Below are 27,771 nucleotides of genomic sequence, written 5' to 3' on the forward strand. Positions count from 1 at the left end.
TCCTTAAATTCCCTCCACAATTGTTTCTTTTTTTGCAGCTCAAGCTTAATAGTGTTATTTATCCATTTAACCCCTACCTGATTTATTATTCGGACTCTTGGTATACAGTCAACCATTGCCTCCTGCAAACAGTTCTTGACCACCTCCCATGCACCATCAACATCCAGCCCTTGCAGTTTTACATGCCATGGCATTGAGCCAAGCACACACCTAAGCTTGTCATACTTACCAGCCCGATAATTCCACATATACCCTGTCTTAATTGTAAATTCGACTCCTTTAGCCACCTCCCAAGTCATGACCTTATGGTCACTCTCACCAATTGGTGGCAACAAGGTCATGTTCGTTACAGCCACATTCTCAGTTGCAATTACTAGGTCCAGCACTCTCTGCCCCCTGGTATTTTCCAATACATGTTGCCGTAGATAGTTGTCCCTTAATAACTGCATAAAATCCAATTCCTTCCTCCCATGTGCCCTCTCCTCTTTCCAGTCAATATTACCATAATTGAAATCACCCATAATAATTACCCTCTTTCCATTCATTTCTTCTATTTGCTTATGCATACTATTCCCACCATCCACTCCATCACCCGGTCTATAGCAGCACCCAATTGTATATTTTGTTCTGCTAGATTGTATCTCACACCAAACAGCCTCAAATGTGCTTTTTTCCCCATCCTGCAGTTCAACTTCTATACTCCTTGGCTGAAGCTCATCAGCTATCATCAATAACACTCCTCCCCCCTTTTTATTCACCCTGTCACTCCTGAACACGCTATACCCATCGCATTCAATCCCACTAGCTTTATCATCTTCTGTCAGCCATGTTTCACTAATACCAACAACCTGTGGCCTGGAAGTGCCAACCATGGCCAAAAACTCTTCCTTCTTGTTCCTAATACTCCTGGCATTAGTGTACATGAATCGCAGAAGCCCATTTGTCCCATCCCTACTTTGATTCCTTATACTAATTATCCCATTCTGATTTGTTGTCCGTCGTACTCGCCCGGGCATAATATACTCATTCATACACTTAACTGCCCCCCCTAAAGTCTGCATATCTACTCCCCCCCCTCTTAATAAATCTAGTTTCCCTGAGTCTGTACATCCACTTCCACATCATTCATCAACACTCTTTCAAGTCTCCGTACACCAACTCCATTCAAATGTAACCCATCCATCTTATATAAGTCCTTTCGCCCATCGAACTCATTCCACACATCCACAAATTCCACACCACTCTCCATGCATAACCCACGCATAAAGTCATTGGCAATTATGGCCCTCCTTCTAAACACTTCGCTGTCATACCGCGGTAAGATACTCACCATCCTAACTCTCTCACTCTTCTCTTTTGCTACCTCAAACAACTCCCTCACATCCTCTATCATTTCCATTTTGTCCTCTTTCAAATCATTCGTTCCTGCCACTATTATCATCTCTTTCACCCTCTGTTTTTGCAGTCGAATAGATTCGCTGACGTCCTTTATGTTCGCACCCGGCTGGTACGACTTCGTTAAACTCTCAATTATTACGCCTCTTAATAGCGAATCCCCATACAGCACTCGCTCCTTCATTTTATTGACGTTTATGTACATTCTATTGTTTGCCGTCACAGACTTCCGCCGGTTATTTGTCGGTACGTTCAACACACATTTTTGCATACGCTCCAGTTGTCGTTTGGCTCTGTGTATCGCACCATTTAAACGGGCAATTTCGCTACTCGCATTTATCTCACCATTTTCATTATCGATCAAATCATCCATTCCTTCGGTGTTTCTACCTTCATTTACACTTTCAGCGACGCTCTCACAATGACTGGGCTCCATGTGTGTTGTGCAAGTTGTGTGGTTAATCTGCAGGCTTGGCTAAAAGGAACTAGACCCTACATGCCATTTGTTGTTCCAATGATTTGGAGAGAGCTAACCAATCATTTTACAGTCTGTTATTTCTGTCTTACAAAAGTTTTAAGATTTTCTTCAAAAACTAAGAAACACATTGTGTATTCAAATGATGCTTCAGCTTTGCAACCAGTACCTCATTCTGTTGATTTGCCAGTACTGAAACATCCAACAACTGCAGAACAGAGTGGTGGTGAAGAAACAGAAAACATGATTTTGGAGTGAAAACAACAATCCACACTTAATCACTCAAGAGGAATTGAATGATCTTGTAAGAGATCTTAATCTTACAAAGGATCACTCAGAACTGTTAGCATCATGGCTGAAAGGATGGAATCTCCTAGCCGAAGGAACTAAGATTGCATATTTGAGGCACTGTCAGAATACATCGGTTATTTCTGCAAAAGTGATACCATGACCTTTTTGTATACTAAAATAGACGGGTTAATGAACACATGCCATCTGATGGAGACTTTTTGATTTATCAAAATCCAGTTTGAAAGCTGTTCTTCTTCACAATGGTGGGGGGGAACATTTATTATGATGCATCTAAGTGGAACATCTGTGCTGATCTTAATCATTGCCATTTTGCTTGGGTTACAAATAGGATACACTAAGTACTGTTGCTTCCCACGTGAATGGGACAGCAGGACCAGGAGTAATCATTATGTTGTTAAACCGCAGCATTTGTGTACATCATTTCACACCCAGAGAAAAGAATGTTAAACATGCACCATTGGTAGAGACAGAAAAAAATCAATTTGCCACCACTTCACATCAATGGCAATGGCTGACCAATTTTTCCCAACAAAATTTGACAATTCATCATTCCACCTTCTTTTAGGACGTCCTTGGCCTAATTCCCCTTCTTTTTGAATCCAATTTGTTAGTATGGTGGTCCATCACTCATTTTCTCTTCTGGATAGATGTCTGGCCCATTTCCATTTTAGTCACCTGTGGTGAAGAATGATGTCAGTGATATGGGTCTTGATCTTTATCTTGATCAAACCATAAGACCATCATCTTCCTAAATTGAAATTTAGGAAGATGGTCCGATGAGCAGCTGTTCATAATATTGAAGTCTAAATTGCAAGGAAAGGCTAAGTCTGGTGTGCAAAACTCAGAGTGAGTGAAGCATCATTGAAAACAGACCTTAGGCAATCTGTACATGGAAAAGAAGTGCTGAATATTATATGGGCATTAGAAATGGCATCAAAGTAAGGAGAGTTTATTGCAAAGCATGAATCCTTCACTTAAAAATATCAGTTTAGTTGAACCTAATACTTCTCAGTTGATGTCAACTAATCAAAAAGGATTCAGATTCTGGTAATTCAATACCAAAACATTTTGTGAAGGAACTAAATTCCTTAAAAGAAGAATTTAGTGCCAAAATAAATAAAAAGCTCTCTGAATTAACTAGATTGGGAGTGCAGCTTACTTCTCTTGTTAACGATTTCAAAATTGAAAGAGAGATTAGAAGGGAAGACTCTTCACACAGAAATATTGAGAGTGATACTCCCATTTGTAAAAATTCTTCTGCTTCTGATAAGAGAAAACTTAACTGCTATAGCTATGGTAAATCGGGCCATATTCGGTTATGGTATATAGCTATGGTAAATCGGTAATCGGTTGTCTTGCATTTGTAACAAACTTTGTGTTGTGTGCTCGGAAGATGCTGGATATAATGCCAGCGAAATATTAGCTTTTAAGTTGATGTTAAGTTAATAAATAGTTATTTTCTTATCCATCTGTGTTCGATCTTTCTGTTTCTCATGAGCTGTTGGCCTCTCAAGTAATTAATAATGCATCTTTTCAAGTGATCTTGTGAGAACAATTTCTAACATTTCATATTAATTTATTAAAATATTGGAAATTAAATCAGTATTGTGCTTCCTTCTTGGCATGTCACCTTGAACATAAGAAGATTCTATCTAGAATTGAAGAGAGATTTTATTGGCCAACCATGAGATACGATGTGAAGAACTAGGTGAAATCTTATCATACTTTTCATCTAAGAAATCCATTCAGAGGTAAAGTACCATTTCAATCTGTAAAGCTACCAGTGATATGTTATCTCACTTTCCTGACCAGAAGGAAGAAACATTAACTAGATGTTTTGTTGAAAACATTATTTGTAGATATTATCCTGAGTCATTCTTGCTGACAGAGGTCCAAATTTTACATCAGAATTGCTTCTACAAGTGTGTATGCTTTTGAATATCAAGAAAATATTCACAACACCATACTGGCCTTAGTGTAAGGACTTTGTGAGAGAATGAACAAATTCTCTGAAGCTGTCTAACTCTAACTAATACAGAAATTTAATGCATCTAGGGCAGTAATAAAGCAACAAAGTGAAGCTTCGTCTGAAAAGAAAAAAGTAAATTAACTTTAAATAAGTTAGGAAAGGAACAAAGCTTAGGAGTTGGGGCTTTGACCTTAGTACAAGACTATGGAGATAAAAGAAAGAGGCAGCTCAGATGTTAAAGCCTCAAGACCATAAAGAGTTTTAGAGAGATTGTTCTCCTATAACTTATAAGCTTGTTGACATAAAACACCCTAACAAAATCATTACTACACATTCAGATAGAATAATGAAATATTACTATCAGAAGGGTATTTCTTTTAGGAAACCTCAAATCTTTCCTCTTTAAAGGTAATGGTACACCATGATACTGCTCAACTTTGTCAAGTTATTTGACAGAATAAGATTTGAGAGGGATGGGAATGAATATGTGGCTAGTAGCATGGAATAAGAAGATGGCTGATGGACAGACACCAGAGAGTAGTATATGGTGGTGTGGAGTCTTGGAGCAAGATGATGACTAGTAGAGTACCTCAGGGTTTGGTACTAGGGCCACTGCTCTTTAATTTGTATATCAATCCCATAGGGAAAGATTTAAGAGGAGGGGATATGTTGCTGGTCTGGTTGGCCGAGTGGTGTTAGCATATCCACTCTCCAGCCAAAAGGCTGCAGGTTCAAATCCCGCCGTGGACATGGATGTTTGTGATCGTCTGTGAAAATACCAGTGGTGGTGGGTGGTATTCCTAGATGGCATTGGTGTAGATGATGGTAGTTGCGGTTCTTTGTAGTTGGTGGATTTGAGTGGTGGAGACGGATAGTTGTAGAGTAGGTGCCCACTTTCGATGAGTCCTTTGGACTTCCTGGAGGTGTCACGTAATAAGAATAATAATATTCAGTTGTTTGCTGGTGATGCAAAGATGGGGAGAGCAATAGTTGATAAAGGTGATGTAGATATTCAGCAGGATGATTTAAATAAATTGGCATCGAGGGCAAAGGATAATGATTGTCAATTTAATGTTGCAAAATGTAAGGAACTTCGGGTTGAAAAGGTTGCATATGGTGTACCATTTTGATGGTATTGGTTTGCAGGAAATTGATGAGGCTAGGGACTTAGGGATAATGGTGGACGAAGAGTTAAAATTCAGAGGGCACATTGCAAAATTGGTAAAATAGCTCAGCAAATTACTTGGATGTTGAAAAACACACAAGTAAAGATAAGGAAATTATTATTCCTCTTTATATGGCTATGATTCGATCGTATTTTGACTGCTGCACACAGATTTGGTCACCTGGGTTTCTTGGGGGCCAGGAGGTGGTCAAAAAGATTCAGAGACTAGTGACCAAGATGGTGAGAGGTCTATGGAATACTCCCAACTAGGATAGGTTGAAGTTTTGTGGGTTACAAAGTTTAGTTGATAGGTGGAAAGGGAGATGGAACATGATAGAAACTTTTAAGATATTAAAGGGGTTTTATAAAATTGATGCAAGCGAAATTTTTCAATATATGACAAATAGTCAGTGAACTAGGGGTCATCTGTGGAATTGATGTAAGAGTGTGGTTAGTAAGGGTGTGCAGACCAGATTTTTTGCATGGAGAGTGGTGAGTGAGTGGAATAGATTACTTGAATTGGTTGTGAGTTCCTGAAGTTAAATGGATTCAAGGAGACAGGTATGATAGGATTTGTGTGTATGATGGTTGATGTGGATTTCCTGCGATGAATCACTGGACTCCATTAATTATGTTAAATTTTGTTAAATTATGTTAAATGTTAAATTTTGTAAATGTAACATTTTGTTAAATGTTCATTATGTCCATATTAGTTAAATGGATTCAAGGAGACAGGTATGATAGGATTTGTATAATGGTTGATGTGGATTTCCTGCGATGAATCACTGGACTCCATGCCGTGAAATAATAATAAAAATAAATCAAAATTGAATGTACCTAATCAAAATGCTTGTGGAACTGAGACATTATCAGAAAAAGTTTTGATACATATAATAAAAGAGCTCTACAGTTGATATCTGGTTAATATTAGGGAACTTTGAAATTCTATCTATGGTGATTATGAACTGAGAAATCCACATCATCAAATGAGCAGGTAGAATCAGTTGCTGAAAATGTTGATCATTTAGAAAGTACATCTGAGTTATCTCCAAATACTCAAGTAAGAGATAGATCTTTAGTTTCCACAATCTTTAGTACATACTATTTAAGATCAAATGTTAAAGGACGAAAATGTTCACTTTATTTTAAAGTTGAAATAGTTTAAGCATAGAAAAAAAATGTAAGTTACTAGATATTATGTTTTGTTAATGTTATTAGCCTAAAATGATTTCTAGACATATATTTAATTTATATTAAAAAAATTATATAAATTTTTTTTTCTGTTAAGAGGGGGGCCCGAGAGTGGTCTGAAAAGTTCTTAGCCTAACAATGAAGAAACAAAATTATTTTATTTTTCAACATAATCTCCCTTAAGACTAATACGTTTATTCCAGCAATGCTCCAGCACCATTATCCCATCCCTGTAGTGGTTCTCAGTAAGATCTGCAAAATACCTCTCTACAACTGCAACAATTCATAGTGTAGATCCCTTAATTTTCCCATTGCCAAAACACCTTTCTGGGCAGTTGCATTGTCCTGTCGAAAGATGATTTTTTCTTCTGCTAACCGAGTCTTTTCTCACGAAATTTTTCGTCTAGTATGGTTAAAAGATTGGAATAATATTCCCTGGTTATTGTTTTACCCTTTTCAAGATAATTAATAAACAGAATGCCTTGAGCATCTCAAAACACTGATGCCATGACCTTGTCTTCTTTAGTACATACTATTTAAGATCAAATGTTAAAGGACGAAAATGTTCACTTTATTTTAAAGTTGAAATAGTTTAAGCATAGAAAAAAAATGTAAGTTACTAGATATTATGTTTTGTTAATGTTATTAGCCTAAAATGATTTCTAGACATATATTTAATTTATATTAAAAAAATTATATAAATTTTTTTTTCTGTTAAGAGGGGGGCCCGAGAGTGGTCTGAAAAGTTCTTAGCCTAACAATGAAGAAACAAAATTATTTTATTTTTCAACATAATCTCCCTTAAGACTAATACGTTTATTCCAGCAATGCTCCAGCACCATTATCCCATCCCTGTAGTGGTTCTCAGTAAGATCTGCAAAATACCTCTCTACAACTGCAACAATTCATAGTGTAGATCCCTTAATTTTCCCATTGCCAAAACACCTTTCTGGGCAGTTGCATTGTCCTGTCGAAAGATGATTTTTTCTTCTGCTAACCGAGTCTTTTCTCACGAAATTTTTCGTCTAGTATGGTTAAAAGATTGGAATAATATTCCCTGGTTATTGTTTTACCCTTTTCAAGATAATTAATAAACAGAATGCCTTGAGCATCTCAAAACACTGATGCCATGACCTTGTCTTCTTTAGTACATACTATTTAAGATCAAATGTTAAAGGACGAAAATGTTCACTTTATTTTAAAGTTGAAATAGTTTAAGCATAGAAAAAAAATGTAAGTTACTAGATATTATGTTTTGTTAATGTTATTAGCCTAAAATGATTTCTAGACATATATTTAATTTATATTAAAAAAATTATATAAATTTTTTTTTCTGTTAAGAGGGGGGCCCGAGAGTGGTCTGAAAAGTTCTTAGCCTAACAATGAAGAAACAAAATTATTTTATTTTTCAACATAATCTCCCTTAAGACTAATACGTTTATTCCAGCAATGCTCCAGCACCATTATCCCATCCCTGTAGTGGTTCTCAGTAAGATCTGCAAAATACCTCTCTACAACTGCAACAATTCATAGTGTAGATCCCTTAATTTTCCCATTGCCAAAACACCTTTCTGGGCAGTTGCATTGTCCTGTCGAAAGATGATTTTTTCTTCTGCTAACCGAGTCTTTTCTCACGAAATTTTTCGTCTAGTATGGTTAAAAGATTGGAATAATATTCCCTGGTTATTGTTTTACCCTTTTCAAGATAATTAATAAACAGAATGCCTTGAGCATCTCAAAACACTGATGCCATGACCTTGTCTTCTTTAGTACATACTATTTAAGATCAAATGTTAAAGGACGAAAATGTTCACTTTATTTTAAAGTTGAAATAGTTTAAGCATAGAAAAAAAATGTAAGTTACTAGATATTATGTTTTGTTAATGTTATTAGCCTAAAATGATTTCTAGACATATATTTAATTTATATTAAAAAAATTATATAAATTTTTTTTTCTGTTAAGAGGGGGGCCCGAGAGTGGTCTGAAAAGTTCTTAGCCTAACAATGAAGAAACAAAATTATTTTATTTTTCAACATAATCTCCCTTAAGACTAATACGTTTATTCCAGCAATGCTCCAGCACCATTATCCCATCCCTGTAGTGGTTCTCAGTAAGATCTGCAAAATACCTCTCTACAACTGCAACAATTCATAGTGTAGATCCCTTAATTTTCCCATTGCCAAAACACCTTTCTGGGCAGTTGCATTGTCCTGTCGAAAGATGATTTTTTCTTCTGCTAACCGAGTCTTTTCTCACGAAATTTTTCGTCTAGTATGGTTAAAAGATTGGAATAATATTCCCTGGTTATTGTTTTACCCTTTTCAAGATAATTAATAAACAGAATGCCTTGAGCATCTCAAAACACTGATGCCATGACCTTGTCTTCTTTAGTACATACTATTTAAGATCAAATGTTAAAGGACGAAAATGTTCACTTTATTTTAAAGTTGAAATAGTTTAAGCATAGAAAAAAAATGTAAGTTACTAGATATTATGTTTTGTTAATGTTATTAGCCTAAAATGATTTCTAGACATATATTTAATTTATATTAAAAAAATTATATAAATTTTTTTTTCTGTTAAGAGGGGGGCCCGAGAGTGGTCTGAAAAGTTCTTAGCCTAACAATGAAGAAACAAAATTATTTTATTTTTCAACATAATCTCCCTTAAGACTAATACGTTTATTCCAGCAATGCTCCAGCACCATTATCCCATCCCTGTAGTGGTTCTCAGTAAGATCTGCAAAATACCTCTCTACAACTGCAACAATTCATAGTGTAGATCCCTTAATTTTCCCATTGCCAAAACACCTTTCTGGGCAGTTGCATTGTCCTGTCGAAAGATGATTTTTTCTTCTGCTAACCGAGTCTTTTCTCACGAAATTTTTCGTCTAGTATGGTTAAAAGATTGGAATAATATTCCCTGGTTATTGTTTTACCCTTTTCAAGATAATTAATAAACAGAATGCCTTGAGCATCTCAAAACACTGATGCCATGACCTTGTCTTCTTTAGTACATACTATTTAAGATCAAATGTTAAAGGACGAAAATGTTCACTTTATTTTAAAGTTGAAATAGTTTAAGCATAGAAAAAAAATGTAAGTTACTAGATATTATGTTTTGTTAATGTTATTAGCCTAAAATGATTTCTAGACATATATTTAATTTATATTAAAAAAATTATATAAATTTTTTTTTCTGTTAAGAGGGGGGCCCGAGAGTGGTCTGAAAAGTTCTTAGCCTAACAATGAAGAAACAAATTTATAATTTCAAAATTATTTTATTTTTCAACATAATCTCCCTTAAGACTAATACGTTTATTCCAGCAATGCTCCAGCACCATTATCCCATCCCTGTAATGGTTCTCAGTAAGATCTGCAAAATACCTCTCTACAACTGCAATCACCTCTTGATTCGAAGAAAAATGCTGACCAGTGAGGAAGAGTTTTAGTTTTGAGAAGAGATAGAAGTCAGGGGGAGCCAAATCTGGGGAATAGGGTGGATGTTCCAACAATTCATAGTGTAGATCCCTTAATTTTCCCATTGCCAAAACACCTTTCTGGGCAGTTGCATTGTCCTGTCGAAAGATGATTTTTTCTTCTGCTAACCGAGTCTTTTCTCACGAAATTTTTCGTCTAGTATGGTTAAAAGATTGGAATAATATTCCCTGGTTATTGTTTTACCCTTTTCAAGATAATTAATAAACAGAATGCTTTGAGCATCTCAAAACACTGATGCCATGACCTTGTCTTCTTTGGTAGTGAACAACCAGCTTCTGTTCACTGTTTTGACTGCTGTTTGGATTCTGGTGTGTATTGGGGAATCCAAGTTTCATCCATAGTGATAAATCGATGCACAAAATCAGTTTTATTTTTGTTAATACGCTCCAAGCACTGTTCAGAGATTTTCATGCGAGTGCATTTTTGATCTGCGTGGCACGCATCTTGCGCAAAACTTTTTCATTTGCAATTCTTTGCAAATCCTATGCATTCTTTTGAAATGCCTATAGTCTCAGCAATTTCACACACTTTGACCCTCCGGTTATCCAGTTTCATATTGTGCACTTGATCAATGATTTCTGGTGTTGTTACACTTTTTTTGGATGTCCTTCACGTGGATCATCTTCAAGGCTGTACGGCCACATTTAAACTAAGCAGCCCATTTCTTAATTGTCAAAAATGAAGGGGAAGAGTGCCCATAAACTTTTATGAACTTCAAATGAATTTCTGTGTGATACTCAATTTTATCCATTTCAAGGGATACAAACAACACTTTTGCTTCAGACAGCTGTGTAAAACAAACTACTTGATAGAATGACTTACAATTTCACATGGATGTTTATGACAGATGTACCAACTTCGAAAAAAAAATCTTACCAGTAGTGTTGCCATCTATGGTCGAGGCCAAGAACTTTTCAGACCACCCTCGTATGTTAAGATATTTAACATGATTTTGTTTACAGAAAATATTATTGTTAGGGGGAGCGAGGCAAGTCCATGTCCCTGTCGTGCTCTCTGGAACCTTCATTAAGGTACACTCCTAATAAGGATGCTAATGGACCTCTGTGAAGAACAACAGACATATCAGCAGAAGAGAATTCATATCCCAATGGAGAAATGTCTGGAAGAATCTTCAGAGGAGCAGACCTATGTAAATAACCTGCACTTAGCTGGTTCTGGCTGTCAGTAACTGGTTAGGGCTCCTACCTAGGGTTACAAGGAAAATTAAAAGAGTCAATCCTCTGACATAGGGAAGCAGCTTTGTCAGTACTAACACAAGGTTGAAGTCTCATGATGATGGTAAAGCTTGTGATTAGAAAATTGTAGATGGCAAAACAGTTTATTGTGTATGTCTGTAATCCTGCAGAGCAGAAAGCAAATGGAGAAACTACTGCTAACATGTACACTAAATCTAGGAACCTGGAATTCAGAACCCTATATGAAGCAGGTAAGCTAAGAAATGCTATCCAGGCAATGAAAAGACTTGAAATTGGGATTTTAGGAATGAGTGAAGTTATGTGGCCAGGATCAATCAGGCAAAACTCAAGTTAATGACATGACAATGTACCACTCTGGAAGTAGTGAAAACAGTCATCAAAATGGAGTTGGAATAATATTAAACAAAGATGCCAATAAGTCACTGTTGAGCTTCATCCCCTACTCAGATAGGATGATGTTATTAAAACTGAAGGTCAACCACTAGATATTAATCTTATACAGATCTATGCCCCTACTGCTGACAAGAATGATACCGAGATCGAAGAATTTTATGATCTATTAAAAGAACTAATGAAAAAACACAAAGAAGTATGATATTAACATCATCATGGGTGATTTCAGTGCTAAAGTTGGGAAAGATAGAAGTGGAGATATAGTTGGCAAATATGGACTAGGGACAAGAAATGAGAGAGGAGACCATCTTATTCAATTCTGCCAAGAAGAGAAACTAATAATCACAAACACATGGTTTAAGCTACCATCCCAAAGGCTATACTTGGTGATCACCACTGGATAATAATGCAAATATATAGTCAGAAACCAAACTTATTACTTGCTAATTAATGAACGATTTCGAAGTTCCATAAAGAGTACAAAAACCTATTCTAGTGCGGATATTGTTTCTAATCATAATCTACTGGTGACAGAGTTAAAACTTAGACTGAAAGCTATACTTAAGAAACATCAACAAAAAAGGTTTGATCTAGTAAACTTATAAAACCCAGAGATAAGGAACAAATTGAGTGTCAAGATCTGAATCAATAGATAGCACTTATCAAGAATGATGACTTCATGAGGGTTGATGAATCATAGGACAAATTAAAATCTTTCTTCATAGAGAAATGTACCAATACCTTGTGTCTTGATAGAGCAGTAAAAAAGAAAGATTGGATAACTGACAAAATTCTTTCTCTCGTGGATCAATGCAGATTATATAAAAATCATAGTCCAACAAAATATAAAGAGGTTCAGAAAATTATTAAACGCAACATCAAAGAAGGAAAAGAAATCTGGATGAATAAAAAATATAAAGAAATAGAAATTCTACAGGAAAAGTATGACAGTTTTAATCTACACAAAAAGCTGAAAGAGATCTCCGGTATATTTAAAAAAAATAACTACATATCCTTCAAAACAAAAAGGGAGAAATAATATCCGAAAAGGATGACAAAATACAAGAATGGGTGAAATATGTAAAAGAACTCTTTACTGATAACAGACAGAACCCAGAAAATACTTATGAACAGATGAAAGGTCCATGCATTCTAAGGTCAGAGGTAGAATGTGCTCTGAACTCAGCTAAAAATGGTAAAGCCTTAGGTCTCGATAGAATACCAGCAGAAATAGTAAAGTTATTAGAAGGTGACAACATTGCTATATTAGTAAAGCTATTTAATAAGATCTACAATACAGACATAATCCCTCAAGACTGAGGATGTTGCCTCTTCTTTTTAACATATTCTCAGAAGCCATATTTCAAAAACTCTTAAAAGGAAGAGAGGAAGGGATTAATGTAAATGGTAAAATCATCAGTAACATCTGATATGCTGATGACACAGCTCTCCTGGCTGACAATATTCTGGTTCTTCAAAATCTTCTGGAACTAGTGAAGGAAGAGAGTGAAAAAAATGGGATTAAAAATAAATATCACCAAAACTTAAATTCATGGTCATAAGCAAGAAACCAATTCTTAATTCAGCACTTTCTTTAAATAGTAAACAAATAGAAAGAATGACAAAGTTTAAATATCTCGGATGCTGGTTAAATGAAGAATGCAATCCAGAAATGGAAATAAAAGTTTGAATTGAAATGCCAAAAAAAATTTTCTCCTGATGAAATCAACACTGTGTAACTGCAATTTAAATTTAGAGCTTAGAGTATGCATGGCTAAATGCCATGTATAGTAGTCTGTACTGCTCTATGGTGCTGAAACTTGGACCTTGAAGACAACATCAATGAAAAAAACTTGAAGCCTTGGAGATGTGGTTATACAGACGAAGGTTAAAAATCCCATGACAGTAAAAACGTCCAATTAGGAAGTACTGGAATAAATGGGGAAAATCGTGAACTTTTAGATACCATAAAAAGAAGGAAAACTGCATATCTTGGTCACCTACTTTGTAATGAAAAATATGAGGTACTTCAATTGATTATAAAAGGAAAGATAAATTGAAGAAGAGGACAAAGAAGATGAAGAAAATCTTGCCTGACAGACAGTGGATTGGCATGAGCTCTGAGGGACTGTTCAGAGTGGCTGAGGATTGCTCAGAATTTGCCAAGGTGGTTGCCGACCTCCGATAGGAGTGGCGCTCAAAGAAGAAGATTATTGTTAGTTTAGGTAATTGAAAATGATATAACATAAGACATAAAAATGTGGATGAATTTATGTTAAAACAATATTTTACTGTAAACAGACTATAGGCTGTGAAGCCTAACTATGCCTCATGATTCAAGTCATCGGTAGAAACAACCTATCATTCAGCAGCACAAAGTATCAGTAATATTTACATATCTTTCTACGCTGTTGGAATTAAAATACCTGTGGACAGTTTTTTATACTGAGTGCAATGAAATAATCATGAAGTGAAAAATCATCAAGTGTGATTTTTGCTTCTTTGAGTGAAGGTTGGATGAAAAGCTATTCATTATTTGTGGAACTGACACTTGTCAAATAAAAATGCTAGAACATTCCATGTATGTTGTTTTCTGCTTCAGTGCTGGATAGCTGAATTTATTTTATGAAGCACACTATTGAAATTTTTGGTACTTGTTTTAAGCAGTAATTGAATATGCTAGAGAAGTAAGGCATATGTTGAGTACATAGATATAAGTTGTCATTTTGTCTGTGTGATTGTGTGCAAGAAAATGTGTTGCTGCTGTTTCCCTTAGAGCTTAAGCATTGATGACAATTTTGTGTTATTTTCTAGAGAAATATTTGCCACATTTTTTGTGAATATCTGTTTGAGTCTCTCACTAATATGCTAACTTCTGCCTTTGCAGATATCTTGTATTTAATGCCAGAAGACCAATGTTTTAAGGTTATGAATATTATTATTATCATCATCAACACCCGACCTCCATGGAGTCAGAGACTCATCATGGGAGATACTCACTATTGCATACAATGCTCATCCAACCGCGTCTTAAACTGATTAAATGTGTCCACACACACAGGCAATGCATTCCACTCACCAACCACCCTCCATGCAAAAAACCTGCTTCTCACTCCTTTGCTCACACCCTCCTTATACAGTTTCCAGCAGTGGCCTCTTGTTATACTCCCCTCTCTAATTCTATGAAAAATCTCTTCCATGTCTACCTGATAACAACCCCTGACCAGTTTATGTCTCAATCATACCCCCTCCCCCCCTTTCTTCCTATTCACAAGACTCTGCAACTTACATTCTCTCAATCTGTCCTCATACTCCACATTCCAAAGACCACTGACTACCTTTGTGAATCTTCTATGTACCCTTTCCAAAATATCCTTGTCACCATGAAAACCCAGCAACCAAATCTGTGCACAATAATCCATATGAGGCCTGATCAAGGTCTTATACAATGGAATCATAACCTCTCTATTTCTGCATGTCAGGGTTCTCCACATCATTGCCATTATTCGATGTGATGTCTTCACAACTTGTGCATTGTGGCCCCTGAATTTCAGGTCCTTGTCCACCATCACTCCTAGATCTCTCATCTCCTCAACTTCTGTTAAAGTTTCCCCACCAAGTGTATACTTTGCATCCTATCATTGCTTACCAAATCTCAAAACCTTGCACTTGGCAACAAGTGTAAGGTTTTGAGAACTTGATCTGACAGTTCTACTTACCTGCCCATTCATGCAATCTATTCAATTCCTCTTGTAAGGCATTAACATCAGCCTGACTGTGCATTGGTCTCCCCAGTTTTGCATCATCTGCAAACAGCTGGATATCACTAGTTAAACCCAACCCAATATCATTAACGTACAAATTGAACAACAATGGCCTCAAAACTGACCTGTGTGGCACACCACTGGTGACCTTTCTCTTTCGAGATACTGCACCCCCATATACAACTTTCTGATACCTATCTGATAGCCAGTCACTGATCCAATGCAGACATCTGTTATCCAATCCAATCTGTTTCTATTTATTTAAGAGCTTGTTATGTGGCAGTCTATCAAAAGCCTTTGCAAAATCCAAGTACACCAGTGTATATGCATCTCTTCTGTCCAAGGTATTTGTCACCTTGTTATAGTACATAAGTAAGCTAGTGAAACATGATCTCCCCTTAACAAACACATGCTGATAACCACAGAGAATACTGCTGTTATCAACTCATTTCTATATCCTACTTCTCACCAATCTCTCCAGGACCTTCACCACAGCTCCAGATATACAGACCGGCCTATAATTCGAAGCTAGAGCCTTATCACCACCTTTATGCAGTTGAACAATTTTACCCTCCTTCCACTCCCTTGGAACCTGTGCTGTTGCAAAACTCTTGTTAAACAGACATGCCAATGCTACTGCCAGTTCCCTGGAACATTCTCTTAAGATGCGTGGTGATATTTCATCTAATCCTATCGCCTTATTAACATCAAGGTTATTTATTTCCTCAAATACCTCCTGCTCATTCACAATTAAGCTATCCTCTCCTATGTCCTCTACACTTAAGTTCCTCATGATTCCACCCTGACCAGGATGAAACACACTTATAAATTGATCACTGAATACCTCAACAATGTCGTCTGCAGCAGTTACTATTCTACCACTTTCATCCCTTTACTTCATCTTTCCATTCTTCCTTCTACTTGCCACATCTAAAAAAAAACTCTCTAGAGTTTTTCTTAGCCTGATTTGCCAATTTCTGCTCATACTCTACTTTTGTTTTCCTAACTGAGGCACTCTCCTGGCTTGTTCTTTATATTCTTCATGTGACTGATTACCATTATTCATCTTGTACTTCCTTCAAAGGACTTTCTTTTTCCAGATTTCATGCTTTAACTCCACATTCATCCATTTTATACCAACCTTATTCAGCCTTTTGGCCTTTGGTATACATTCGTACATTGATGCTGTTATGTATTTCTTTGTAAGTTCCCATGCAGCATTTATTTCCTTACCGCTCAACTCCTCGTTCCATGTTATAGCTCGAAGTTGTCTCCTAAGCTTGTCATAATCACCAGCCTTATAATTCCACATATATATCCTTTCCTCGCAAAAGCTTGCATATGACTAGCCACAACACAGGTGATTACTTCATGATCACTTTCACCAACTGGAGGAAAATATGAAACCCCCTCTAACAATTACATCCTCTGATGAAATGATGAGCTCTAGAACTCTTGATCCTTGCGTGCCTTTCTTTACATGCTGCCTGAGATAGTTATCTCTCAAGAACTCAAGAAATTCACTTTCCTTATTCCTAAATGCTATCTCTTCATTCTAGTCTATACCACGATAATTAAAATCACCCATAATAATTACCCTTCCTTTGTTCACTAATCCAAGTTGTGTTTATACATTCCTTCATCACAACATTCCTAGCCCTATAGCAACATCCAACTAAATATCTCTTCCTCTCAACCTCCATGTTACACCACACTGCTTCATAACCATTGCCACTATTTCCCCCTTTCATGTCTACCTTATGTGGACTTAATTCCCTTGCAATCATCAGCAGCACTCTCCCTCCCTTCCTGCCCTTCACGAAAAATACTGTACCGTTCACGGTAATACTGTAATCTTCACGAAAAATACTGTACCCTTCCATTTCTATTTCCCTTACAATATCATCTTCATTCAACCATGTTTCACTTATTCCAATGATTTGGGGGTGAATAAACTCAATCACTGATACCATTTCATCCCCTTTATTTCTGATACTTCTGGCATTTGTAAACAAACACAATAGTTCATTTTTAGGTCTATAGCCAGTCCTATCTAAGCCATATGTTGGTTGTGATTTCCCGACTACAACTGCCAAATCATCTTTATCACCGCTTACCACATATATCTCCTCAGTCTCCACTTCTCCACCCACATTGCAATATACTCCATCTTCATACACACATTCACTGTCACTTTCAATATTCACTCTCTCTATGCCATGTCTCCCTGTCCACCCGAGCTTCCCCATTTCCTCTTGTATTCCAATTCTTTCTCCCTCTGTTACACCACTACTGTTTCCACTGCCAAGCATTGCTGTCTCTTCAGTACCACGCTCCTGATTTTTCTCTTCATCTCTTTCTTCTGATCTCTGGCATGCATTGTTATATCTGGCATTTGCTTCTCGTTCTGATTTCTATGTCTAGTTTACCATTACCTTTATCTTTACTTATTTATCCTTTCTCTCTCACACATGCAAGTAAATCGCTTGTCTCCTATCAAATTAACTTATTTGTTAGGATCTTTGCAGTCTTATTGGCCTCTCTATTTTCTAAACATCACTTTATCGCACAACAATCTGATGGAGTTCACCCTATAAGTATTAACACATTTATTTTTTTACTGCGCCAGCTGATACCTAGGATGCAAATGATTCTTGCTCAGGGTGACCCCTTCAGAGTACCACATGATATTTAGATCCAGATTAATCTTACCCTTCCGCTTGTTTAATTCTTTCTCACAGTCGTGGCTCGCTTAATATACTTGTACTCATGGGTTTATCCCGCTTCGTTGATATTTTTACGAGCAGTAGTTTTGAATTCATATAACGTAAGCAGATCAGGCACGTACTTGAATGAAACAATTTAATTAGCTTTAAGGTGATATACAATAATACAATTCAAACAGGTTAATATGGTTGCACTCAATTTATATCAAAGGCTCTAATTAATTTTTACTAATCACACATATTAAATTGCAATAACCACTAATATAATCATTTTTAGTATAAATTCACAGGTCATTACCATGCCATTCAGATACACGTGGCCATTAGTTAACACAACAGCACAATTTACACATTAAGTTTAGCATAATCAGATATCTACTCGGCCTCGTGGGCTAACAAATCTTAACAGTGTTTCGGACTTATGCCTAGTTGTAGGTTATTCTTACAGTCCCTTAAGTTTCAGTCCAATATAAATGTTCTCACAGGGAATTCACTCTCTTCTATAACTGGAATTAGAATTTCAAAAGTTTACATTATCATCTCTGTCCTTGATTTCTTAAACTTGTTCCTGCCTTATCTGGTCATCAAGGCCTTCAATATAGTCGCTTTAGAGGATATCTTCCGTAGATCTATGCGAGTAGAATCTCCACGGGAAAACTGGGCGGTGGCACGGTAACGCTGCCTTGTACAGCCGGCATCAAATTTGGTTCTTCCGTCGCACGACAACACAGCTATCCTAGAGCATGGACATAGCTTGGCCCAATACAAACGCTATCACAGACGAACCAAATGCCTTCCCCGACGACGACGAGCTTGACCCTTATCCGAGAGATCAGGAACCAGGAATCCAGGAAAAAAGATCTCGAATCGTCTTTGCAAGGCCTTTTTGTATAATTCTTTCCTCTCGGCAAATCTCGATCTTCGCGATGCGCGCTAACACGGTCACGTGTGCCAACGTTGGTCACCTTAGCTCCCTATGTTTTTTTTTTTTTTTTGCACGTGTGTCTGCCTTCCTTTCTTGGAAGACGCTTAGGTTTCCTTTTCCAATACTTCTCTCCCTCCCTTCTCCTTCATATTGCAGGACGGCAAAATGACCCTTGGACCCTGACTCATAGTCTTTGCTAATTTACTGGCATTTTCAAATGGATTTGCCAGCTTACATGGATCTCTATATCTGGTTCCGACTTAATACAGATTATATATAAAATATAAAAGCTTATTATACAAATTCATGAAATTCCTAAATTTTAATTGTTTTGTACTTGTAAACAGCTTACACTTATCCTATTGCCAACGTTCCATATTCTCTGCCTAAATTGTATTAAAGTTGTGACCTGAATAATTTACATTAAACATTTCTTAGCCTATTCAGGACACAACATAGGTCTCCCCTTTCTTAAAAAATTTTACATTTGAAAAATTCTTTTACAGCCTTCTTCCCTCAGCTCTCTAGGATTAATTTCCTTGCTTTCCTTTGGTCTGGTGTTATTACTATGCTCAGATGAGGTATGTTCCTCAGCCTTCTTAACTACTGTAAGCTTGCAATCTTTGTGGCTATGATTTCCCTGTTCCTTTCTCTGGCTAATTTTCTTTAATTTCCCTTCTCCTTCGCTTTGATCATTTACCATATTGACACTTGATATGAAGTGAGTTTCAGTCTGGCTATTTTCTTTGGATTTAGAAACCATTGAGGAATCAGCCTGTTCATCTATGTAATTTTCATTATTCCTCTCAGACTGTACACTTTCTGTGATGTTAGTCTCATTATGCACTCTCCTTTGAAATGATTCCTTGGCTATCCTTCCATTATTATTCCTCCTGTTTCCCAACTGTTTCCTTCCCATGAGGGATATTTCATTTCGAGAGGTCGTATAAGAATCTATACTTCTCTAGAAATTTTTTTCCTAAGATGATTTGTACACTTGGGCAAGATGCCCTAGGGAGAATCAGCAAATCTTGCCAAACACTCATGTTAAAATCGGGTAAGTACAACTTTACTGTAAATTTCTTTGTTATATATATATATCTCTGATGCAGAGATCCCTGATAATCTAACAGGTCTTTTTAGTTTGTAACCACCTCGCCATATATTGGGTTTGATTTCTTGAAGGTAATCTTCAGTGATTACAGAGGCCCAGGAGTTAGTGTCTAGCAAGATGTTACAACCATATCCATGTACATTCCCCTTTATATTCATTCTTGATCCTCTTAGATGTTCATGCTTCCCTTTTTCTCTCTTCCACCGTTTACTTGCGAAATTATGAGGAGTGTGCTCAAATCTCGGCTCATATCTATTATTCATATAGGAGGCTCTTTTGTTCTTAAAACAATTTCGGGCTAGATGCCTAATCTTGCGACAATTAAAACATCGAGGAGTCTCTTTCTTTCTCCTTGTCTATTGCTTTGTTTGATATTTTGTAAGGGCTCCTCGGTCTTCTGTTCTGTCTTTGCCACCAACTGCTTTAATGCAGCATCAAGACGGTCTATTATAGGCTGTTGAATTCTTTCTACTTCTTGCCTGATGAATTCAGTAGTCCTCTCGTTTTGCAGTATAGCTGAATTAGAGGTCCTTTCCATCATTGCCGCCAGCTGCTTCAGTGCAGTATCAAGACAGTATATTAAAGGCTGTTGTAGTCATTCAATTTCTTGTCCTATAAAAGTGCGTAGTTCCATATTTGTTATCCCTACTTCTTCCTTTGTGATGTTTATTTTTACTTCAGCCTCTTGATTAGTTTTGACAGTATTTTCTCTTATTTCCTCACTGTCCTTTTGATCATTACTCGTCTCTATGCATGAGCTAGATTCATTCTCAGTTTTGTTCTCGCAGTTGGAACTCTTCGTCTCCTCGATCATATTAATGTAGTTGGTGGTAGATGTGGGACAGATGTTTCCTAGCAATTGTTCTCTTTCTCTTACTGCTGCATAGCACTCTTTCATGTTCGATATCCCTCTTCCAAAAGCTGTTTCTTTCAACTCCTGCTTCAAACTTGTCCTGAAGTATTGGAAGATGACCCATTCTAAATGATGTTTGTCTTCACTAGAAACACTAAAGGTATTAGAGAGAGTGAACAGTCGGTCGTAGAAATCAGACACTTTCTCACCATCTTCTTGTACTATCTTCCGCAGCTTCCAGAGGCTCTGCCCTACAATCTGTACTCTGGAATATTTCGAGATTAAGATCTCTCTGAAATCTCAGTAATCAAAGGTTGCTTTTAGGCTTGGCGATGAATGCAAGTAAGCCATGGCCTTCCCTACTAATTTGCTGCGTATTAATAGAATTAGCTGGAAATCACTCCAGCAGTTAATCTTTCTTAGTTCCTCAATATTTTCGAAAAAAGTACCCACATCATCGTTGTCTTCCCCAGAAAACTGTGGGAATACTTGCTCTAGATTTTTGGATCAAAAAAATTCTTCGTTTTCCATATTGGAAAATGAAGAATTTAGTTATTAGTTAATGGCCATTTAGATATTAACTAATGGCCATTAGTTAACACAACACACAATTTACACATTAAGTTTAGCATAATCAGATATCTACTCGGCCTCGTGGGCTAACAAATCTTAACACTGTTTCTTACTTATGCCTAGTTGTAGGTTACTCTTACAGTCCCTTAAGTTTCAGTCCAATATAAATGTTCTCACAGGGAATTCACTCTCTTCTATAACTGGAATTAGAATTTCAAAAGTTTACATTATCATCTCTGTCCTTGATTTCTTAAACTTGTTCCTGCCTTGTCTGGTCATCAAGGCCTTCAATATAGTCGCTTTAGAGGATATCTTCCGTAGATCTATGCGAGTAGAATCTCCACGGGAAAACTGGGCGGTGGCACGGTAACGCTGCCTTGTACAGCCAGCATCAAATTTGGTTCTTCCGTCGCACGACAACACACAGCTATCCTAGAGCATGGACATAGCTTGGCCCAATACGAACGCTATGACAGACGAACCAAATGCCTTCCCCGACGACGACGAGCTCGACCTTTGTCCGAGAGATCAGGAACCAGGAATCCAGGAAAAAAGATCTCGAATCGTCTTTGCAAGGCCTTTTTGTATAATTCTTTCCTCTCGGCAAATCTCGATCTTCGTGATGCACGCTAACACGGTCACGTGTGCCAACGTTGGTCACCTTAGCTCCCTATGTTTTTTTTTTTTTTTTGCACGTGTGTCTGCCTTCCTTTCTTGGAAGACGCTTAGGTTTCCTTTTCCAATACTTCTCTCCCTCCCTTCTCTTTCATATTGCAGGACGGCAAAGTGACCCTTGAACCCTGACTCATAGGCTTTGCTAATTTAGTACTAGAGACTGGCTTTTTCAAATGGATTTGCCAGCTTACATGGATCTCTATATCTGGTTCCGACTTAATACAGATTATATATAAAATATAAAAGCTTATTATACAAATTCATGAAATTCCTAAATTTTAATTGTTTTGTACTTGTAAACAGCTTACACTTATCCTGTTGCCAACGTTCCATATTCTCTGCCTAAATTGTATTAAAGTTGTGACCTGAATAATTTACATTAAACATTTCTTAGCCTATTCAGGACACAACAGCATCACACACTGTACTTCCCACACTATACTTTTATCCAGCAGCATTTTCTCCAGCACACTCACTCCAAAGCCATTTAAATGCAACCCATCACACCTGTATAATTTCATTCTTCCCTCAAACACATGCCATACATCCACAAACTCCACTCCCACAGCTCTTCCAACATACCATTTATGATTTTGGCTCTCCGTCTCAATTCATCATCATCATACCTGGGTAACACACTGACAACCTTTCCTACTACACTATTATCTTTCACTCTTCTCGATAGCCTCCTGATATTTGTCCTCACCTCCTCCTTATGTCCAGTTAGATCATTTGTCCCCTACAATCACAATTTTATTTATTTATTTATTTTTTTTTTTTATAAAAAGAAACGTGTTTCTTTTAATTACAATCACAATTAACTCTCTTGCTCGTTTCTTCCTCATGTCCAATGCCTTAATTATCGTACACATTCTCCTTCAGAGTAACTCCCCGGATAGCAGACCTTATGGACTCTGTGAGTAACTAGCCCCCTAATTATGAAGTCTCCATATACTGCTATCCTGGAATCACTCATCACTTCTTTTACTCTTGGTTCTTTCATTCTGTTTTCTTGCATACTTTCATTAATTTCCACTAGATGCCTAATGTTACTCAACATATTCTTCATTTCATTTTTCATTTCCAATATCTGTTTTATTAAATCTTGCATTCCAACAATTTCACTCTCTATCTCACTACCGCTCGTTCGGCCGCACTTTATTTCCTTTTCCTCACTCATACTTTCTTTCACTCCTTTAGTTTCTCCAACTTTCGTTTCATTTTCGTTTTTGCAACTTTTTCCGTAACTTTTGCTTCTACATCCTTGCATTCTTTCATTCCCTCAGTTTCTCCTGTTTTCGTTTCATTTCAGTTTTTCGTAATTTTCACTTCTACATTCCTGCAATCTTTCAGTCCATCAGTGGAGTGAAAGTAAAAGTACAAATCCATACTTTCTCTCGTCTTTCACTCATTTTCTCTTCCTCTCCACAAAGACATCTCTTGCATTCCGCCATGCATTCATATCGGACATCGAATCAGTTTTGAAAAGTCTATGTTGGCAATGCCACTTGACTTTTGCACCATTCGCCTAGTAGCACTAGTCGATGCCCGCGTGGTTGACCTCTTGACTGGCATTGTGTAATATTTAAAACAGCAATTTAGACTAATAATTCTGATAGAATTCACATCAAAAATCACTCAGACACACTTTGTTCTCAAAAATAAATAATGAAACCCTAAAATTTATGAAACACTGCCAATTATTATTCAAAATAGAACTTATTTTTCCAGAGCTCTTTCTGACACTACACAACTTACTGCCCTCTAGCTGCCGAATATATCTATGCAGATATCTTGTATTTAATGCCAGAAGACCAATGCTTTAAGGTTGTGTGTGTGTGTGTGTGTGTGTGTGTGTGTGTGTGTGTGTGTGTGTGTGTGTGTGTGTGTGTGAGAGAGAGAGAGAGAGAGAGAGTAAAATCGTCTCTTTACTGTTTTAATGCAAACTTATTTTATATGTTGTGTTTATAAATGTGTGTGTGTGCACGCACATGCTTTGTTAATAAAATATATAAAAAGAAAACTTAGTTTTCATGTATGTTGCAAAGATATATAGCCCTGGGAAAAGAACAACCTGTAAAGTAATGGGAATGTATCTCTCTCTCTCTCTCTCTCTTATTTTAGACAATTAGGACATTCAGTTGAAAAATAACTACAGGAACATTGCTCTATTACATCATCCATAAAAAGCATGAAAAATTTGGTCTGACATAAAACAGAATGGACAACACTGACTACCATATCCTCTGGTCAGAGAGACACCTGGTTCTCACATTAATGTTGTTCTAAGTTTGGGGAGTGTTCAAAGAGTACTGAAGCTCTACTACGCTATAACAACTTAAATCAGGATGACTGTCTTTCCATAGCAAAAATTTGGGAGAGTCTTATTCTAATTATTCCCTAATTATCGAAGGTTTCTAGGGACAAGCTTGTGTCACAGATGTGTTGAATTCTTTGAGAGAAGCCATTCTGCAGGTATTGATGTTTTGAATGAAGTTAATAGTATGTTTCCCTGATGATGCCCACATAACACTGGATGAAATATATTGACGTTTTTGAATAGAATTCTATATAATTTTTGTTACATATATAATTCTTGAAAGTTATTTAAATAAATTTTGGAGTAAAATATTTTGAAAACTGCTAATGATAATGACTCAGGAGTAGATATGAATTCAGAAACCTTAAATATTTGTATCGTTCTGGTAGCCAGAACAGATGATATTCAACTTGAAATTTTTGAAATTTTGCAAAGTTTTATAAGTTTGAAAAGTTTTACATTGCCATAATTCTTAAGGTTTCACAAGTGGTTAAATCCTAGATGATTAGAGAAGAGCTCTCATCATATTAATTTATAAAAAGAGAAATAAAAGAATGTGCAAATTAGAGGAATTTTCTAAAGGTTTCTGGGATTTAAACCAAATTAGGGTTACTAAAAGACCATATAAGGTATTTCTGTTTAAGCTTTGTTGATCTTGAAAAAGCATACAAGGTCTACCAGAAAAATAATGAGACAAAATTCGTATAAAATCATCTAATCAATTAATCGTCTGATACACTGTGATCATCTTCAGAGTAACTTCCCTCCCCACATGAAATGCAAAGGTTCCAACATTTCTTCCATGCAATATAACAAGATTGGAAGTCCTCCTGTTAGCTCAATTATGGCCTCTTTCATGGTTTTTTTGGATGTTTTCTATAGCCTCAAAATGGTTACGTTTGTTCTTGAGCTTAGGTAAAACATTTTTTTTGCTAAATACTTGCAAATTGACAGAGCAGAATGAGAAGGGGCATTATTGTGATGCAAAATCCAAATATTCAAAGTATCTGGATGCAACCATCTAAGGATTTTTTTTTTGTAGTAAATTTGATTGACAGTTGTTCCAGGAGGTTGTTGTTCATCCTTATTGTGACAGGCACCATGCATGTCGCTCATCTTCCAAAAACATCTTGTGCCATTTAAGCACTCAACACATGATAAAGAATCATTACTACATATCAACTTAATTTTATCAAATGTTTCAGTTGCACTGTCAGTTTAACACAAAATTTAATCGCATAATGTTGTTTGAGATTTTGCTTCTCCATTTTCTTGATATACGAGACGTATACTTATTAAAAATACAATAACTTGACAAGTGTTTATACTACTGACAAGAGATTGTACTAACGGAAAGAACAAGAATTGTTCTAACAGTCTACGGTGTCTTCAGTTCAATGGTGCTGCCAATTATTGCAATAATAATAATAATAAAAAAAAACATTACTTTTCTGCTAGACCTCATATGATAATTTATCAAAAGATAAACTCTGCCAGGCAATCTGTATTGTGTAAATGCAATCTTGTACCAAATGATACTTAGCTCACAATTAAGTTGCAGTTGGCAGTTAAAAAGCAAATCAAATGTAAGACAAGATTATTAGTAACTCTGAAGTTATTTATAATCTGTATGGCCTACATTATTATTAAGAAAGGCAGGAACAATCAGAACTGATATTCGTATGGGAGGTATTAAGCCAATTTCTATGTATCATCTTCTTCAATCTGCTTTATCAAAGAATTGTTCAAGAGACTTAAGTCAAATTAAATAACTGCTGTGAGAATTTGTGAGAAATATAAAAATCAGCAATAAAACAATTTCAAAAAAAGCAGAGAAACAGATAAAATTTCACACCTTTCTCAAGAGTGATGTAAGAAAGTTATGCATTTTAACTGTTGGTGCAATTCTTAGTGAAGATGACAAATAAGGAAATAGATTATTTAAAAAAGATTCATGTGGAGTCAATTAAATATATGCTTACACATGAACCCCTTCTCTTGATCTTCATAGATTTCTCAAAAGTTTTAATTTCAATCAATAGACAAAGGATGTTCAAAATTCTCAATTATTATGACATACCTTTGAAAATAAGCAAATGATCAAATAAGCAAAATGATCATTTTTAAAAAAATTACAGGAATAAATAGATAGCCTCAGTATCAAAAACAGTTAAATGTCTTATCTGTTTATATCAGAAAAGAACCTAATAATAACTTCAACATTGACTAATCTAAACAAGATGAAAGATTAGCAAAATGAATATTTGAAACAAAAAATGGCAGGAAAAGAGACCCACTTGAAGACCAAATATTATTATAATTACTCGTGACACCTCCAGTCCGAAGACTCATCGTGGGATAGAACAGTTAGGATTGATTTAGAAGATGGAAATGTAAGAGTGATCTAATCAGAGACAAATTACAGACCAATTTGGAAGAAAATTGTTGATCAGAAAGTACGGCATGAAATCTTAATGGTGTTATTGTTATATTACTTGATTCCCTTGAGAATGACGAGATTTAAGAATGACTTGGCCTCATTTAGTCTGTGGTGATCTCAGAAATTGTTAGATTAATAATTTTTTAAGTTCTTTGAATATATCCATGGATAGTCCTAAAAACATATCTGCTAAGTCAGAAAAGATCAAATTCATTACTCTTTGAAAGTATTATATTATATAACATCTTCTACAATGGAAGTTAGTTTCCTTTGTGAAAGATGGTAAATGGCATTTTTGCTTTGCTGATTTTCCTTTTGTTACAATCACATCTGTTCATCAGACTGCTTGAGTGTTCTGCTCTGATTCGTGTAGAACATTTTATCAGAATGAATTATCTTTTCAGTTCAGCTCTTAGCACAACCACAGTTTTTGCATAACATTTTAATTTTGCATGAGCTTGTTTATATGTAGGATTCTGTCAATGAATGCTAATTTTCGTATGTTGTTTTCTTTTTGTCTAGTTGTTGAACAATATTTGTGGGTGCATATTAAAAAAAAAAAAAACTTATAACTGAGAATCAATGAGTGCTTAGGAAATGTACTTAGATGCATTTATGTATTCATTGTAGGGTTGCTGAGAAAACAGGAAAAGAATTTTTTGAAGTACCTACGGGCTGGAAGTATTTTGGAAACTTAATGGATGCTGAAAAATTATCACTTTGTGGTGAAGAAAGTTTTGGAACAGGCTCTGATCACATTAGG

At 36.2% G+C, this 27,771-nt stretch overlaps 1 protein-coding gene across 1 annotated transcript in view; it reads left to right on the top strand.

Moving 5' to 3' along the window:
• Positions 1–27,771, top strand: part of Pgm1 (phosphoglucose mutase 1) — a 359,120-nt gene that overhangs the window by 239,275 nt on the left and 92,074 nt on the right. The window contains exons 5-6 of the mRNA XM_090410682.1: positions 3,259–3,503; positions 27,639–27,770. Of these exons, the coding sequence (XP_090266808.1) occupies positions 3,259–3,503; positions 27,639–27,770 (377 nt within the window). The remainder of the gene's footprint in view (positions 1–3,258; positions 3,504–27,638; position 27,771) is intronic.

Source organism: Typopeltis vanoorti, chromosome 20 (assembly GCF_054136105.1).
Source record: "Typopeltis vanoorti isolate ZY-2024b chromosome 20, IOZ_Tvanoo_1.0, whole genome shotgun sequence".
NCBI classification, from domain to species: domain Eukaryota; kingdom Metazoa; phylum Arthropoda; class Arachnida; order Uropygi; family Thelyphonidae; genus Typopeltis; species Typopeltis vanoorti.